Source organism: Siphateles boraxobius, unplaced genomic scaffold (assembly GCF_051911475.1).
Source record: "Siphateles boraxobius isolate OS27281-9 unplaced genomic scaffold, OSU_SipBor_1 198, whole genome shotgun sequence".
In the NCBI taxonomy this organism is placed as follows: domain Eukaryota; kingdom Metazoa; phylum Chordata; class Actinopteri; order Cypriniformes; family Leuciscidae; genus Siphateles; species Siphateles boraxobius.
Genome location: NW_027508808.1, coordinates 1,877,501 through 1,897,500, shown reverse-complemented (window position 1 = coordinate 1,897,500; position 20,000 = coordinate 1,877,501). Strand labels below are relative to the sequence as shown.

The 20,000-nt window shown below is 41.1% G+C and overlaps 1 protein-coding gene across 4 annotated transcripts in view; it reads left to right on the top strand.

Moving 5' to 3' along the window:
- shf (Src homology 2 domain containing F) overlaps positions 1–20,000 on the top strand; it is a 157,520-nt gene that overhangs the window by 109,201 nt on the left and 28,319 nt on the right. For 2 of the 4 annotated variants that reach the window (XM_077235571.1, XM_077235570.1), the window contains one exon: positions 10,222–10,365. The exons of the other annotated variants lie outside the window; for them this stretch is intronic. In XM_077235571.1, coding sequence (XP_077091686.1) covers positions 10,222–10,365 — 144 coding nt within the window. The remainder of the gene's footprint in view (positions 1–10,221; positions 10,366–20,000) is intronic. 4 annotated transcript variants of the gene reach the window in all.

The window sequence follows — 20,000 nt, the reverse complement described above, 5'->3', positions numbered from 1 at the left end:
CACACACACACACACACACACACACACACTCACACACACACACACACACACACACACACACACACACACATACAGACACACTCTCACACACACACACTCACACACCCACACACACATACACACAGACACACACACACACACACACACACACACACACACACACACACACACACACACACACACACACACACACACACACACACACAAACACACACACACACAGACACACACACCCACACACACACATATACAGACACACACACACACACACACACACACAGACACACACACACAAACACACACACAGACACACACGGACACACACACTCAGTCTATCTCTCTCTCTCTCTCTCTCTCTCTCTCTCACACACACACACACACACATGCTTGATGAAGATAAACCCACACACACACACATGCTTGATGAAGATAAACACACACACACACACACATGCTTGATGAGGGTAAATGCCGAGCGAACGCAGAACGTATTGCTGTGAGTGCTTTAGTTATTACTCAGCGCTGCGGCTTATATACATTTCTTTCCAATCAATCTTTGTGTCTGGTCTGAAAAAACTCACAACATTAAACTCTCAGTGTGTGTGTGTGTGTGTGCTGCAGTGCGTTTGATTCACTGCAATGCGTTCAGATCCTGATGTTTATTTCCCGCCGGGGTTATTCATGAACGCGTGCGCTGTGTTATATTCACTCGAGTGTTTATCAGTGAGCCTGATGTGTGTTAGTGTCGGTCACTGCAGGGTTGTGCACTTGTGTGTCTCCTAATTACTCACCTGGTTATCTGCTACCTGCTCTCTCACACACACACACACACACACACACACACACACACACACACACACACACACACACACACACACACACACACACACACACATCAGTACAGCAGACCTGAGAGAGAGATTGATGAGTGTGTGTGTCATTAAAAAATGAGTGTGTGTGTGTGTGTGTGTGTGTGTGTGTGTGTGTGTGTGTGTGTGTGTGTGTGTGTGTGTGTGTGTGTGTGTGTGTGTGTGTGTGTGTGTGTGCGTGTGTGTGTGTGTGTGGCTGATTGTCTATGAAGATAAACCCACAAGGTGAAACCCAAATGCACACAGTGTTTTCTGGAAAGTGTGTGTGTGTGTGTTACATATGGAAGGGCTTTGAAAACCGCAATACCTGCAGTCTCAGAAGAAGAGCTTCTATAAGCTTCACCCTCTGGTGCTCTTCCGTCATGTTTGACCGAAATATTTTACGTAAAATAATGGAAATGATTCTAACAGGTTAAATGGTCCTGAAAAAAACAGTCACACTTGTGCTCCTCGCGGCAAAAAACGAGCGCATTGTAAATGAATGAGACGAAGTTCCTCTAGTGGAAGCGTTTGGTACTGCAGCCGCACACACTCTCACTGAACGCTCATTTACTGACATATCAACCTCACACTTGATAGATTTATGGCTTTGATTTTCTTGCAGTTGTAGAGTAAAACGTGATTTTGAAAATATATATTTCATATAAAAATTTTAAATCGTATTTTTGTGCATTTTTCATAACAATAAATGTAAAATTCTTTAACTTTTTTCACCCCAGTAATAATCTGCAAAGTGTCGTCTTTGAAAAGATATCAATGCTCTAAAGCATTCAATATTTTCCACAGTTTAAGTTGGAAATTTATTTCCAGGGCTATGCTCAAAAAGTGAATACATGGATTATAAATACAGCGTAAATATAACTTAGTACCATAAAAATACAAAATATTTAATAAAAACATTATCGAACTAAAATAAGGTACAATAATTTCATTGAAATAAAATAAAATAAGAGCACCAGTTTCTTCAGGCACTTCACAACCTTTCAGGGGTTCCATCATGTGATCATTTTATCGATTTAGTTTTAACTCATTTTAAATGATTAGCTTTACATTTTATGAATAAAACAGCTCATAAACATTCTTTATCACTAAAACAAATTTAAATAAGCCATGAGTTTACAAATATAGTGAGTTTTGACAAAACATGACTTTTATTTACATTCATCCACAAATTAAAAATGAGGAACATAAGCAATGTGTCAAAAGACCAACGATATTCGTAATAAACAACGCCAGGTTTATTAGACAACTTGCCAAACTAGAGAAGAGGAGAAATGCAATTTTTGTTTGTATCTCAAGGGCCAACAAATATAATGACCCAATTTTTTAAATATAAAGGCTGCTGTTTATTTTCATGTGTAAAAAAAAAAATCATACTGTGTTTTCTGCACACTACTAGAGTAATGTAGCATCCCGGTTGTCTAATAAATCGGACATCGTATATTATGAATACCGTGGGATCTTTGACTAACTGCTTTTGTTCCTCTTTTGGAAGTCGTTTGGGATAAATGTAAAGTAAAAAGGTCAAAATCTGAAACTGTTCACTTTTCTTTTAGACATTTTCTTCCCTCTAATATTGTCTGCGAACACCCGATCAGACAGCAACTGGATCTATGTGAACATAACCATATATGTAAGCGCTTTATAGTGTGTGAACGCAGCCAAAGACTGTATTCTGTGCTCGCGATCTGTCACATGTTATTAATACAGTAAAAATATGCAATTCTGTCAAACGCCTCAGTCTCACACACTCCTCTTGTCTGAGTCTGACCTCAGTCTGATTCTCATGCTGCTGCTGTGGTGTGATAACAGTCATCTGTCATGAATCACACACACACACACACACACACACACACACACACACACTCCCCACACACACGACCTCATGGTGCTTTCTTGGAGCTCAAAGGTGCCACTTCAGAGACAGAAATGCCAGAGGGCTCATCTTCTCTCACACACATACACACACATACACACCTGTGAACAGATTCATGACACATTCTTAAGAAAAAAAATAACTGCTATTTATGAATCATGTTATATATATTTTATTCCCAAAAAAATATTATTATCTTTTCTTAGGATTGTTCTTAAAGTCACCACGAAATCAAAATGGACAATTCCTGTATTTTTTTATTAAATACTGCCGTGTTTATTGTAAATGATTTATCGGTGCACATGATTATGGTGTTAATAATCTTGAATCAGAATAACAGCAGCATCTCTTCTCTTCTCTGATGATGTGGGCGGGGCTATAACCTGTCACTCACATGAGATCAACCAATAGCAAACCACAACCATCCAACCAGCCAATCAATTCCCCACAGACACAATCAAGCCCCGCCCACATTTGATCTTGTTCCAAAAGCGTTTCAGTCGATATACGACACAATAGAGGAGAGAAGACGAGCACAACTTCCCTTTGAGAACCAATTATTGACATTTTCAGTCAAATTCCTGCATTTCGTTTTCCAAAGTTTCCTGTCATTAAACTACAGGGTGCGGATTTCAGACAGTTTCATTATAGGCTACATTATTCTAGCCAAACGTTATTCTACGACCAAACGTTAGTGTTTTTACCCGTTCATATTAGTTTGCTATGTGGCTCAGAGGAACTCACGCTTGTTTAACATGGGTCCCGATCACAGCTAGTCAGCTTCAGTCACTAAACAGAGGTGATTACTATAAACCTGAGATCAGTCGCATTCACGCTTACACAATCAGAGATACTTCGATATAGCCCTGCTATTGCATGCACTTGAAATTAAAGTAACGTTTACTTCAGCAGAGGTATGGCCACTACTATAGATATAAGTTGATCAACATTACTCCTCTTATAATAGCTTTGAATTGGCCATGCCGTGGTTTCCCATGTACACTTATCTAAAGTAACATTACATTAAAAAAGAGGTAAGACACACCCAGATTTAGGTTTGTCAAGCAGCATTTTTGCTGTTCTAAACGGAAATTCACTTCTTGTCTTTGCAAAACACGTAAACTTGAATTAGTGCCAAATATTAGTTGTCACTAATCTGACGCAAAACTTGCGAAAACATACGAATCCGTTTAATCTACTTGGGAAAACAATTTCAGAGTCAATCGGAATAAAATCATATATAACAATTTATTATGTCAGGAAAATGTATCATGCCAATTACATAATCAGTTCAAAGATAATCAATACAATAACATTAAATGCTCAGAGATAAAGAGTAAAAGATGTAGGTTAAACCCGACATTTTGACCTGAGTTACAGAATCGCACTGAGCCTCTTGTTGCATTTCTTTATATAGACAGAAACTTCTTTTACATGTAAACATTTGCTAACAATGGGAATTTGAATAGAGTTTACACCTTCTGAGAGCTGGAGACCATTTGCCTGGAAGACACACACTCCTCTGTGTGAGAATTATCTCTAAACTCTTAAATATCTTATTGTAGTCAGCCTCAGTGTGTGTGGGTGAAGGAAGAAGAAGACAGGGTCGGCGAATTTGCCACTCGCACTTTATTCAGAAATATTTCTGAATAAATTTATTTCCACTCCGTGCATAAACTCTGCTGGTATCTGCTGCGGGTCGCGTGCGAGTCCCAAGCCCTTCTCTCTCCCCGCTCTCTCATTCCTGGCAGCTTATATGCGGTCTCCCACCAATCACTGCAATCAGACACAGGTGTTCATCATCTGCACTTGACCAACTTACTCACCGCACAGCTCGCTGACTCGTCTCTCGCTACAGACTTCGCGAGACCACGCCCCCCTCGCCACACTTATTATCTTTTGTTTTACTTCTTTGGGAATGAGACATTTGTACCAGTCGCACTGAGACATTTCAAATGATACCAAACATGTATAATACTGAATGATAATTATTCCCAATAAACCATATGGATTGGTGGGTGAATATCTGGTGATCTCAGCTTGAGAGAGAGAGAGAGCATGGGGAGGTGACTGACTCTTGTTAATGTTAATTTCGAGAAAGGTCCTTCTCTGGGAGTGCTCGTTCCTCAACCGGACTGCCCCGCATTTTATAATTTACTTACAAGACCAAAGAAAAGACAACCGAGCTCGGCTGAGATCCACATGACTCTGTCCAGTAGCAACATTGATAAACGGCACAACAGGGAAGAAAAGATTAGAGCAACTTCCCTTTTATGTCGAGTCTAAGAAGATTTCAGTGAATCTGTATCTCTCCTATCAGACGCATCCAGCAGTGTGAGGAAATCTGCTCCCTCACACACTATCTGAACATTTATCATCTTATTTATCACAGATGGCAGCGCTGAAATGCCACAGAAACTGCGCTGAGCTTTTTAAAAAGGTGCTTGACTTTTCTAATTGCGCCCGAGGCGTAGGCAACACACTTTACCGCATTTCCACAGCTATACCTACTGTATAATTACCGCACACCCCCAAGATTTAAATATGCATACAATTTGCCAGCAGTGTTAACCAGAAGCCGATCGAGAGACTCTTTAAGAAGTCGCTTTTAGCTTGAAGTGAGTCTGAAAGACTGATCCTGTAGAGGATTGAGGATGTTATTGAGTCAGTGTATCATCTATACTGAGGCTCAATGATGTTTCTGAGAGTTTCAGACACTGTCAGATATTATTAACACTAACTTGTGTCGTCTAAACGCTCCAGTACATCGGCCCTGAGAGTTTAATATTTCATATTGGATTTGTCTTATCGTGGAATCTGTTCATCTTGCCTGAAGCTGATCGAGTCTAAATGGCCTTTTTTCTGTCTTGATGCCTTAATTAGGTCTCGATGATGAAAGTGTGAAATGAAATCAATCCGTTGTGCTGTTTTACAGAGTGAAGCGACCCGACAGCGTCTCGGCTGGAACACCAGATAAACCCTGAGTTCTGCCCAGGGGGATTGTGGGAAATTGAGGCTGGTTTTTTTGCACACTGTTCCGCCAATTTTGGTGGCGGTTCAAGGAAAGGACAGGGAATACACACACACTGCGTGTTATACACACACACACACAAACAGACATCAACTCAGAGCCGTGGCATACTGTGAGCTCAGCCAAAGTTCAAAGCTGTCACTGACTGTGTGTGTGTGTGTGTGTGTGTGTGTGTGTGTGTGTGTGTGTGTGTGTGTGTGTGTGTGTGTGTGTGTGTGTGTGTGTGTGTGTGTGTGTGTGTGTGTGTGTGTGTGTGTCATGCATGAATATTAATCTGAAGCTGGTGCTTGTAATATTGCAGCACTTGTATTAAATTGGCTATTATTTGGTGACAGCGGGTTGCTTGAGAAACTCAATCGTTGTAATTTGGTAAAATGAGCTGTGAGAGAGCGTGTAGAAGTGTGTCTATCAAAGGAGCAGTGTGTAATCGGTGTTGTAATTGGTGTTGTTGCACCTTTGCGATCATAAAATAATTTCTTTTTGAGACTAACGGCAAAACGGGATTGATGCTCTCGAATCCCACTGTTCCTGCTTCACGTTTCTAATGTTTTTTTTTTTACGTTTAAAACTCAGATTTCTTTTTGTCTCTAAAATAAATAAATAAAATAATAAATATGAATTGAAGGGTTTCTATTAGGGCTGTTGATTTAACATGTTTATTTAATTAAAATCCCCCTGTAGTCTATACCTCACAATATAGTCTCGGCTTCAGGGTTTGACATACAGTACAAGCCAAAATTGTTACCAGATCCTTGAAATGAGCAAAGTGTGAAAACACCCTGAAAAAAAGACAAAACATCCCGTTCCTCTAGAGCTCCTGTTTACCAACACAGTTATTTAGCATGAGGGATTTTGCCAAGGCTGTAAAACGCACTAATCCTCACAATATACTGCATTACCGCAGGGCCAGCGCTTTTCAAAAGACACCAGCAAATGCTTTCTGGCTTAACGCAAGAAGCATTACAGCCTCTAAACTGAGTTCACCTTCAGCTGAGAAACACAATTCATCTTATCTGGGTGTCAGCGAAAGTGTGCGACCTGTGAGAATCCACTTCTCCTACAGGGACGCGAGACGAAGCTTCCCTCTCCCAAAACAATTACACACTAATCTGCAGCAGCGAATGAGAATTAGCTCTTTAATCAGGCTTCTGGCAGGCCTTCACTTCACCCGCCGTGAGGAAGTTATTATATTATCTGTCAGAGAGACTGGCCTCGCGTTCACTCGCTGGATCGGGACAATTCAGCGGAAACCAGCGGATAATGGCGGCTCTGTCAACTGACATCATATCACGCCGTTGGTGAACAATGCTAATCTGCTATTCTGCTGGCTCGAGATCCTCTTCTATTATCCTTCATCTGTCTTTAGTGTGTAATGTTGCTGTTTGAGCATGAAAAAGGTTTCAAAGTCCCTCCAGCGGGAGTTATTCTCCATATTAGAGATGCACCGTTATGAAAATTGTGGCCGATAGCGATAATTCTTTGTATTTGAAAGGCGATAACCGATATATTTGTCGATAAATCTAAATCAAAATTTTTAACATAATTTTTGAGAGCCTGGTTAAAAAGCAAATATCTGACCATTAAAAGCCATGTCCCAAGCACACAATTATAATGATGTTCTCATTATTCTTTTATGTAGCCTATATGACAGATATGAGCTGCATTGAACCTTATTTTCCTTTTTTCAAGTGATTTCAATCATATCTCAAGCAAATCAAAACAATCATGATGAACAGTGCGCATCTGAATTTTCTCAGGTGAAGGAAATAATACATTCTTTTTCAACTTTAATATATCAACCAAAATTTCATACCGTGCCGATAACGATAACATTAAAAATAAACATATATCAGCCGATACCGATATGGTGGCCGATATATCATGCATCCCTAATTTAAATTATTAATGCGCAGAATAAAGGGTTGAGTTAATTTGAAGTTTGGTAAAACTGGCGGTAATGGTATATTTCCCAAACACACCCAGTCACAACACACTGCTCCAGCCAACGAATCAGAGCACAGCGTGGTTTTCAGAAGGAGGGGCTTCATAGAGACAGGAAGTAATCAGGGGTGTGTTTCCTGTACAACACCGTAACTCGCTGCTTCACTACTATAGTACGACTCATCGTTGAAGAAATCAGCTAGCTAGTCACGACTGTTTCCCGAAACCATATTGTCGCAAATTGGTCGTTCAGCCACGTTGGTTAATGAAATCACGAACTTGGTGGAGTAATAACATCTTATAATGAATCATTTGAGATTGAATTAATGCTAGATGTTTTGCTATAAATTACGCACATGGCATCTGAGGACTATTTCTCATTTTGCTTAATTTCAATCATAGGCTTGTTCTCGCGCACACACATGCGCACTCTTCAAAAACGACGCTTTAAATCTCTCGACAAACTAAAAGACGTAAATGACATGTGTATGCTTTCTAAATAAAAGACACCAGATTGTACTGAATATCAGCTTGCTTAGTTTGCTCAAGATAATGATTTATTGAGTCCACATGTCATGTAAACTAGAGACTCTGCTTCTAAACACAGGTGGAGATCTGTCGCTCAAACACACAACTGTGCGATGCTGTTTGCGAATGTTCGTTGGAACGATGGTTTCTAACACCGACTCGTTGAATTATGATGAATGATGATAACGACAGAACCTGCGACCATAGTTGTCTAACGATGCTTTTGGGAAAACAGAGCGTTACTGACAGACTGGGAAGAGAGGAGCCGCAACAATGGAGAATATGAGGAAAATAATCAACATTCAAGCAGGAAAACGTGTTCTAGTAGAGCCTGAAACAACATCCGGCATTATAGGTCCTCCTCAATGTTTTATTTCTCTCTCCTAGAAGTTGGCTAAATGATTCCCCTCTGGAGTCAAAGACAAGGGCGAGTTCATAACCGAGAGCTTGAGTGCGTTAATCGTCTCGTAAAGCCTGACAGCCGGTCAACAAACCACCAGCTTTATTTTGGATGCACTGGCAGTTTCAGTCGTTCTCCTGTCAAGCGCTGAGAGCAGCCGATGCCAAGTGAATCGCAAGTGTGTTTGCTCTGAGTTTCAGCCGTGCGTTCGCATCCTTTCGGTCGGTGTGTGTGTGTGTGTGTCTGGTGTTTGTTTGGGATTGTGTGTCTGTTTCTGTCAGCGCACCGACAGGGACAAGATGCATGGAAAGCAAAATAAAGGGATTTGTTCCTTGTTTTATTAATAAAGAGCCGCAGCTCGGGGTTGAAGTGACAGCGACGTCTCATTTATTCCACAACAAACTCCCGGTGCGCATCGACTCTGTCGTGTTTTTAATTAACTGGTGCAGCGAAGCACAGAACTGCACAGAACTGGTCACTGTGAAGAGTCAAGAAACTGCACTAATAAACTCTGTCAAATTTTCCAAATGATTTCATAAACAGTTTTTATCTCCTAAAAGAAAGAAGCGATTCTGAACTGAAACGAGTCGTCAGTAATTCAGTCTCACTTGCTGCTGTAGGTTTGTAACTCATTTGCATAATGCCAGCCTGTAGTCCTGATTGGCTGGGCAGCGTCTCGTAGCTCCGCCCTCAAACACTGTAGTGTATCAGAGACTGGAAGAGTTTGGTTCGTGTTGTTCGTGTGGAGAAGACGCTGTTTTCTGAGATTGATACGGTAAAACCCACGCCATCGTTACTGTTCGTATCACTGTGATCAAGAGCTGAGATTAAGATATGATAATGAGCGTTTGCTTTCTGACCAATCACAGCAGAGCAGCTCTCAGAGAGGCGGAGCTTAGAGAGACTGAATCCTCGATCGAAGCGTTTCAGACACTGAGAGAAAAGAGCTGAATATTATGAGAAATTCTTTGTTTTTATGACCTTGAATGCATGTGAACCTGTTGTAGGAGAGCTGTTAAACAATATTAAGAACCTTTAAAATAGCATAATTGGGGCACTTTAATAAATTGGTATGACATATCTAGCTCTATTCATGCACTCTCTGTTATGATATGGATCCGCTTCTCCTGTAAACGAGTGGGACGTTCCCGGGAATAGATTTGCTGTCACTGGATGGCTGCACTTGGACAAGATTACGTCCAGGAAAGATGCATTAATAGAGAGAGAAAGAGAAAAGTGCATTTGCTTTACACCGTTTATTGTCTTTGAATAACACACTAGACAAGATCTGACACGTCTGTAATGAACGCAGCGTATGGAGGTGCTACTGTGTGTGTGTGTGTGTGTGTGTGTGTGTGTGTGTGTGTGTGTGTGTGTGTGTGTGTGTGTGTGTGTGTGTGTGTGACAGAAGCAGAGACCTGAACGCACTGCATTGCTGCTGTTTGTTTCCTTTCCTGTTTCCGTTTCCAAGTCTGTCTGTTTTTCCCTGCTGAGCTGATCCTGCTTCACTGACGCTCCTCTCCTCTTTTCTCCTCTGTTCTCCTCTTTTCTCCTCTGTTCCTCTGGTTCTCTGCAGTGGAGATTAAGGTGATAAAGGACCTGCCGTGGCCTCCTCCGGTCGGGCAGCTCAACACCAGTCCTCCTGTAATGGAGTTGGTGGAGTCTCCGTCGTCTCCGGGTCTCCGAGAGACAGCGAACGCCTGTGACCAGCACACGAACGGTGGGTCCGACCCTCGACCCTTGACCTCCGACCCGCTCATTATCACTGTCCTTCACGAGACACACACGGAGACACTGAATTTCTGAAGAGATCTTAGTGTCTCAAGCTTTGTATCTCACATGCGAATGTGACTTTATTTCTCATAATTGCTCATTTATTTCGCTGAAATTTGACTTTGTATCTCACAATGTCACTTTAAATTTCACAAAGTTACTTTATTTTACAACCTTGCTTTTGTTTTTTAAAGTTTCCTAATGTTGTTGTGGAGTCTCCTACAACAGGTGTACATGCATCAAAGGTCAAAAAACTTTATTTTCTCATAAGTTACATTTGCACATCACCACATTTTCAATGGTTCTCAAACGACTCATCAAATGAATCAATCTCTCTAAATCCCTCCTTTCCATGAGCTACTCAGCTCTGATTGGCCAGACGGCTTAGTCTGTTATGATTGGTCTTCTCTGCTCTGATGGGCCAGACAGCTCAGTCTGTTGTTATTGGTCTACCGCGTACAGCGTTCAAGTCGAAAACAAAAATGCGCATTACCACATCAATGCGAGCGCGAGTCCGATGATGAAGAACTAGTTATTCAACCCGAACCTCCATCACAAGCACGACTCGATCAGGACTCAGTGTTTCTCAGTGATACGCTACTCAGTTTGAGGCACATTATGAGATGTTGCAACTGTAATTCCTCACCATCAGCATTGACAAGTGCATGTCCATCAACAAACCGATTATTTCACTTGTACTTATTTAATTACCGAGTGTTTTTCTAATTTATTGCGGTGAACATGTGGAAACTGTATCAATGACAGTGCATACATTAGCCGAGCTCTAGCGTGAATGACTTATGTAACATAAACGTTGGCAAAACAAATCTTGCTCCATGCTAAATCTTTCCTCAAAGTAGTGAGAACGACTGACAATCTGCATTAATAGACACAGTTTTAGGTAATAGTGGCCCACAACTGATTAGCAGAAGTATTAATAAATTGAGTTAACCAGTTTAGCAAGAGACCTACACAATATAAAACTCAAAACTAAGTTGAACACCATCTTTCATTAGCAAACGGTTTGCAAATCCTGCATTGAACTCCGAGATTTGAGAAGCAGTCATCAGTAAAATACAGGGAACACAGCAAAAGTGTTAGATTATACTGTTGTGGTAAAGATGAACTTTAACCACTGATTCTTCACATGCTCGTCCTTGGGCAGTGAAAAAAAAAAGTTTTCCCTGGTGTCTGCGCGCGCAAAAAGTGGGCGGGGAATGCTAATGTTTCGTCTTGACGTCATAACGGAACGGCTTATGACTCGTTTGAAGCGATTCATTTCATTGACTCAGAGTCGACTCTTACTTTGAAAAACAATAACTTTATACGCGGTGCACTTTCAGGTTTAAAACTTTACAGGATGTTTTCATTCTTTTACAGCTATGTTACAAACTACATGAAAGGTAATTTTCAAAAATCCATAATAGGGGCACTTTAAAACTCCCACGATTACTTAAACTTTTTTATTATAAAAAAAATACATATATATATATATATATATATATATATATATATATATATATATATTTAATTCCGAGCCAGAAATGGACTGCCAAATAAACCTGATTATATTAGTAGATTAAAATGACTATTATTTAAATAATACTTAAAGTCCCCCTGTAGTCAATAATTTTATCCCCTAAAACTCATCTTTTGATCACCAGAATTACATCTTCATGTCTTAAAAATATCTGAATGTAACTCGACACCCTTGCCTCATTTAGTATACTGGGTTCTATGAATATGCAAATGAGCCCCGCCTCCACTCACTCACTCAGCTCAGAGATACACTCGTTGACGATCACACGTTGATATGATTGGTTACAAGGTAGTTTGTGACGTCAGAAACACCAGCGATTTCAAACCGTGTTTTTGAGACTGTCTTTGGTTTTTACTGACAGAGATTTCATGCTCATGAAAGCCTGAAAATATCAGTGAATTTTGAAATGTTGATTTCTAGGACTGTAGAACTCCTAATTTTTGGGTTACTTTTACTCTAAAAAGTGTAAAAATGCAAAAAGCTTTTACAAATGCAATCCGGTACACAGCAACAATTGGAAAAGCCATAAAAAATTCATTCATTTATTCAAATTTTTTTTGCCTCCAAATCATTAATTAATTTCATAATGAAACATGAACATTATGAAATTGAAGCCAGTCGTACTGTTTTTGAAGTAAGTCGTACTGTTTTTATCCACTTTTAACTTTAATATTCGGTATGTACACAATTACAGCAGCAGAAATCTCTGTCTATATATTTCCTGAGAACTTCAACACTATTGTTATCCCATGTCTTCTGCAACTGAAGCCAAAGGCGTTCCTTTGAATGTACAGTAGACCTGTCCAGTTTATTTCCCGACTCGCCCCAGATGTTCTCGATGTAGGTGTTTACGTTGACGGGCCAGTCCATCATTTTAAAGTTTCTGCAGATTCCTCCGGCAATATATAGAAGAATGTTTAGGGTCATTGTCCTCTTGGAAAATAACAACTGAAATCTTAAATATGCCAAGTGTTCTAATAATTTTGGCCACCACTACACACACTTTCTGCCACATCTGAAGAGCTTTTCAACACATGAAGCACATATGCTAAAATAAAGTTAATGAACTGCGGTCAGAATCGATTGTCTTTCTGCCGAAAGCATCCAAATGAAACATTTGCTTCCAGAAAACGTACTCGGTTACATACGTAACCTCGGTTCTCTCTAGAAGAGGGAACAAGTATTGCGTAAGTTGCTTATGCTACGGGTAAAGTCATCTTTTCTCGAGATATTGAAGCCAAAAAATTATCCTAATTTTTCCATTTATTGTCAACGCACTGCAGCAGCTAGCAGACCTAGAGCAGGCAGTCTTGGGCCCGTGCCTTTTACGCGTCACAGCCCGCCAAAAGGGGTGTGGTTTAGCGTATAAAAGTCAGGCTCGGTAGACAGGCTCACTGGTTTTCATCGACTGAAGCAAAAATCGCTCGTGGGGCCTGCACGGTCGGGTTACGCAATACTCGTTACCTCTTCTAGAGAGAACCGAGGTTATGTACTGTATGTAACCGAGTACGTTCTCTTATGAGAGGTTCTCTCGTATTGCGTAAGTTGCTTACGCTACTGGAACCCATTGTCAACGCCGTGCGCACCAAGCATCCAATTCATGAGTCCTAGGGAATCCCGGGGAACATAGATAAGTGGGAAACAGGCGGCCAGCAGCGCGGGCCAGCACATGTTCATAAGCACATATATAGGGCATACAGAGCGGTGTTGCCGGTCTATATAAACAATCACCATACAGTGCAGCTCAACCAGGAGAGTAGTCTGGTCACATGAGAGTAGTCTGCGTACGATCAGATCTGGGCAGAACATATACACCACTCATACTAACAGAAGTCTAGCCTGCAGGGCGGGAACTTCCAGGTTATAAAACCTAACAAATGTAGACGGGGAGGCCCAGCCTGCCGCGTCACAAATATCGTGGATGTAAACCCGCTGAACCAAGCCCACAACGAGGCCACGCCTCTGGTGGAATGAGCCCTGACGCCCAACGGGCATTGCAGACCTTTAGACACATAAGCGGATGCAATACCATCCACTATCCATCTGGACAGGCTCTGTTTCGAGGCAGCGAGACCCTTGGTGCGCCCACCGTTCGAGACAAAGAGCTGTTCCGAACGCCTGAAAGAGGTGGAGCGCGTAATGTAAGCCCTCAGTGCCCTAACGGGGCAAAGGAGACTTTAGCCCCTTTGCACAGCAGTTTGGCCATTTCTGCACCGAGTAGATGCGCTACATCCGCTCTCACTTTCGTCTCGGTCCGTGCTCGAAAGCGAGGGGGCGGCGAGCGAACTGTAGTGAATAGCCCTGTCTTATTGTGCTTAGCACCCACTCTGATATCCCTGGAATCAGTCCCTCGGCGCTCGAATACGGCGGCTCACTGAAAGTGGTAGCTGGCTGCTTCATATGTGACGTCCCGATTGCTTTGAATGGGGAACATTTTGTGATCACTTTGTGATGCGCGAGCGGCGCCTGGGGCGAGTGTTTGTTAGTAAGCGTGAGCGCTCGTGAGCGGGCACATAACTTACATTCATAACCTGACCGATATGAGGCTGCTTTGGCTGTGCAACAGAGCGGGCAGATAGTAGGCGTGGGCACGTAGTTGTGGGCACGTTTCCTACATCTAACACTCGAGAGCCATTCGCCAGCTTTAGGAGAGTGGGCTCTCTGAGAGCGAGAGACGCCGGTATAGTGCTTGTGTGTAGGGGTGAACACTGAGATGTGGGCACCTTTTCTACACTTAGAGCACCACGGCGAGAGCCGGATAACCAGATGTTACACTCTTGAGATTTTGCAGGTGAGCGGGTTGCATTACCGGCACATTGTCTGTCGAAAACACCGCTGCAGTAGCCTTTGTAGCCTTCCCGGATCGAGGAGGAGGCGGAGTGATGATAACTCGACCACTCCTAGCTGTCCGATACCAGGATGGAACAGCTGTCTTTGACCTCAGGCTTTGATGGTCTCTGTGAACGGCGCTTCTTCTTGCACGGTCCAGAGGGCGGAGTGACAGCTTCCACATTGAAGGCCTCAAGTTGAGCCCGCAGGGTCGACAGCGGAAGCGCTTCACAGTGCACGCAGCCTCCGAATCAAGTTTTGCGTGGTCTGGGCCCAGGCAGAGAGTGCAGATCACATGGCGGTCTCCTGCGCTGAGCGGGGCTCTACACGAGCCACAGGAAATGCAAGGCATTTTGAGAAAAACGCCTCACCCTCTTTTAGAGTCAGTGTTGCGGCGGCGAACACCCACAGAATGCAAAGCACTAAAAGGATACTTGTCGCCGGATAGCGTAGCAGGCACGGAAGGCTGAAGGTGGCGAAGACGACCGGCTTCCTCAGGCTCTTTCCTCTGCGTGCTGGTCGCTGGTTTCGACAGCGGCTTCTCTCAGAGTCCAGCGATGCGAAGAGCTTCGCTGAAGAGATGAAAATCAGTGAGCCTGCCTACCGAGCCTGACTTTTATACGCTAAACCACACCCCTTTTGGCGGGCCTTGACGCGTAGAGTCATTGGACGTGTCGTCACGCGCGAGGCTCAGTGGTAAGCTGCTGAAGTTGCCGCAGGGCAGCCAATGAGCACGCAAGACTGCCTGCTCTAGGTCTGCTAGCTGCTGCACTGCGTTGACAGTAAATGGAAAAATTAGGATAATTTTTGGGCTTCAATAAATCGAGAAAAGATGACTTTACCCATAACGTAAGCAACTTACGCAATACGAGAGAACTTCTCGTAAGAGAACCACCGACGGCTCGAGTCCAGCTTTCCTGAAAACACGTCGATCTTATAGATCCAGATCTGACACTCAAAAACAGCCACTTCTGAGACAGTTAGTGCTTCAATTCAGTTTACCACCTGTGTGTGCGTGCGTGCGTGTGTGCGTTTGCGCGTGTGTGTGCGTGCGTGCGTGTGTGTAACCCACTCACCACGTTCCCATTTCATCATTGGACAGGGACGTGTGGAGAAACCATTGTTCCCTGGAGATTACAGATGTTCAGATCCTCAGGAATACAGATCAGAATATCAGATAACTAGAATTCATGTTTCCATTTCAGACTTCTGGAAGGCTTACGCTCACTTGATCTGTGTGTGTATCAGAGTGCCACAATAAAACCAAAAAAATGCTTAAAAGTGGTATTGCGTGTCACTCTTGAACTCGCTCCTAATCCAGATTTATGTGTGAGACGAGAAGGTTTTCTGGCACTGGTGTGTGTGTGTGTGTGTGTGTGTGTCTGTGTCCGTGTGTGTGTGTGTGTGTGTGTGTGTGTGTGTGTGTGTGTGTGTGTGTGTGTGGGTGTGGATTTAAGCACATCGGGCGGCTGTAAATCAACCTGGATTGATCCGGGTTTTCCTCCGGAGATTAACCGTAAAATGATTCCGTCACTCCAGTTCCTCACAGGAATAAACCGGTTAAAGGGTCGTTTCGGGGAATTCAATGGGAGCGCTGGTTTATGGATGTGCCGAAGCTCAAATTCACATCTAGAAACTATTAAAAACATTTCAAGTGCTGCTTTAAAGATAAACAGAGTCTCTTTTATTGTCAAATCTAAACACATATAGTCAAACCAAAGATTATTCAGACACCAGATATCATTTTTGATATTGTTTCACTAGTGTGTGCAGGACACTATAGTTCATTTATGTGAGTGAGGAGAGCAAAATACAGTAAACTGTGACATATTATACACACAACTTCTTCATACAGCGACTACCAGTGAAATATGAGACCGAAAATGATTGGGACACTTTGAGCTGATCATGTTTTGCTGAAGTGTTTTTTCTTTAATAACTAATGCAGATTTTTACACCACAGACTGAACAACATGAAGCATTGCTTGGTAACTGGTTGAGCTAAACTGGTATTATCTAATTGTGTAGTTAAATTTAACAGCTGACAGATATTCAACATAATTCATGTGTGAGAGTCTAACAGAAGTGTGTGAAATATCAACTGAGTTCTGGTCATATTTTATTACCATTTTCTAAACTACAGCAAATAAACTGTGATAATGTGAGGAATGTTGAAGGTATTTCTAAACGTCTCGAGTCTGTAAAGCACCAGCTGACCTCACTGATCAACTAGCCATTACTAGTCGACGTTCATTGTTCTGAGCTTGACAAGCTGTCTCCCCAATCTGACGAGATTTTAATTTTTCCGTGCTACTCGATGGGCCACAAATCAAATTTGCATATAAATATCGGCAAACTCTTTTGTTTGCACCAAGAAAAGCGGGAGCCTTTTGTCTTCGGCTCTGAATTAATTGTTGCAGCTTTCCGGTCCTTTCTTTCAGGCTTGTGTCTCTGTAGAATATGAAATAATATAATTAAAATATATCTAGATTTCATTATGTGCGCGTGACTGAGGAATAAGCCCATGGAGGCCTGCTTTTCTTCGGCCTGTGACACACATCGCCTGCACTGAACACACACCCGGGGTTATAAAGGACAGGAACAAAAGACGAGTGTGTAAGTGTGTAAGTGTTCTGTGACGAACAGCTGATATCAAATACATGTTATTTTATTGCACGTTTAGCCGAGCAGGATTGACTCGTTGAATGATGTCTGACGTTCGTATGCGTTCAGAATATAATCATGACGGAAGAAATCATTATGTTCCCGCTGAGCCTCATGCACTTCCATTAGTCAATTAGTAAATGAGAATTAATTAGCAGATTTAATTAGCAAATGCATTCAGAAGAAGATCTCATTGTGTGTTTAGTGTCCGTATGCGTCGTCTGTTGTGTGTGTGTTTTCAAGACAACACAGCGTTTAATGTTTTTATTCATCAAAAGCTTCTCAGAATTATGTTTTAGGAAACAGGAAATTATGTAATAATTATGTAATAACATCTGCCGCACAAACAAATGCAAGTTTTGTGTTTTTTATAATGTTTATTATTATGATTATTAATATAATTAGTAAAATGTATTATTATTAATTCATATTTCATATAAACAATAATATTTAATTTTTATTTGTTATTAATTGTCATCAATGTACCTGTTGATGTTCTTAAATACTACTAATAATAATATTAATAATAATTGGCCATAAAAATGTTTATTTATAATAATAGTTATAACAAATATAGTTGTTGATGTTTGTACTAACATTAATAATAATAATAATTATTATTATTATTTAAATAATACTTAATGTGTTTATTACTGACAGGGATTTCATGGTCATGGAAATATCAGGGAATTTATTTTCAGGGAATAAAATCACAATAGTTTATTTGTGTTTGCTCTAAAATAATGAATACAATTCAAGCAATTGAAGAAGTGAAGGAAAAGTCATGGAAAATGCTTAGTCAAAAGATGTGGAACCTGGTTTATATATAAAAAATAAATAAATGCAATTTAAACTTGTACGATTGTATTTCTACAGCGGTATAAGAGTCACAGTCCTTCAAGATGTTGTTGTTCATCTTTGATTTAGATCATCTACTATGTCAAAGCGTTCATACAGACACACTGTGATGATTGACAGGTCGCATCTGTCCGCATCATTCCTCCAGTCTCCGATCCTTATTCCCATTAAAGCCGGATGTTTGAGTTTTCTTATCTCTGCACGTCTGTGATAAACTCGTTCCTTCACTCGTCCGTCAAGCTCTTGATCTGATCGAGGGATCGCATTACCTTTTTCTTTCTGCAGTCTCATTCTTTACTTCAGGGTCATTGTGGAGATTTTGGTTAGAAGTGACAAACTTTGTTTGATATATGTTCATAAATCGGCTTTAGACCTTATATATTTATCTTTACTCTCTAGAATGATGAGATGAGTCTGTTTGTCCATATATAATAATACAAATACAGGGATTTAATAGCTGTATTTTTGTTTTAGTGGGCATCAACCCTAACCCTTCTCTAACTCGCCAAAATAAAAGTTTAATTTAACTTGAAGAAATTGTGACAGATTTTATACACTAGAATGCACTTTTCAAAGTAAAATTATAACAAAAGTAATACAATTTATTAGAACATTATTTTTAATAAATGTTAAAAAAATCAAGAAAAATAAGAAATGAAGTGTTCAAAGTTCATTTGATTACATATTCAAATATGAATTACATTTATTAGGTTTGAGTTTTATGCATTTATTTGATTACCGCCATTTGGACTATAAACTTAAGTAACACTATGTAGTTTTTCAACCTTCATAATATATTTCCAAGATCCTTGAGATGGTACATCGACTTACAATAGGTTGAATGACACGTCTGCCGTAGCCTGATAGTGTCTGTATCGCTTTTACTGGCACTATGTAACTTCGGGTTTCGGGTTGTAACCGGAGCACAAAAAGAACTACAAAATTCGACTGCTTTACGGCATACATAGTTTTTCTTCGTTTGCGATGTCCTTCATAAAATCATGCATCATACTCTACCTTGTCTGTGGCCATTGTTGATTCCACAGCCGGTGCTGGATAAACCGCGAGTGTGCGCGTGCGACAGTCGGCGGCGGTGCGCTAAATTATTTACAACAGCGGTAATGGACAATTCCGCTTCCAACCTGTAGGGCGACCGCAGAGGAAAAGTTCCTTGGTGTTGCTTTTAGTATTTTATTTATTTTTATACTTTTTGTAACAATAGATTATTTTTTAGACAGTAAGTAGGTCATTGAATTGCTGCTCATTTGCATAGTCAAATTTCTCTCTACTTTGCATGACTGGACACGCCCCCTCAACACTGCCAACACTCTCTCCAAAATAAAGCTTCCAAAAGGGTCTTTTTTTTTCTTTTTCTTTTTGCAGCGATGCCATAAAATACCCATTTCTGTTAACCCCAAAGAACCTTTCAGTCATCAGTTCTTAAAGGGGTCATCGGACGCCCATTTCCCACAACTTTTTCGCCCTACAGATAAAGCTGATCCCTCAGTTTCACTCAATGAAATTGTGAGAATAACATGAGAATAACGTAACACTTGGTATTTTAAAGGGGCATTCGGCAACTCTAGTTATTTCTTCGCTGATTTACACTTTTGTTGCCGCATGTTTTGTCAGTGAGCGCCCCCTACAGCTGTGAGGCGTATATTTCACAACACTGTCGTAAGAAACCTCAC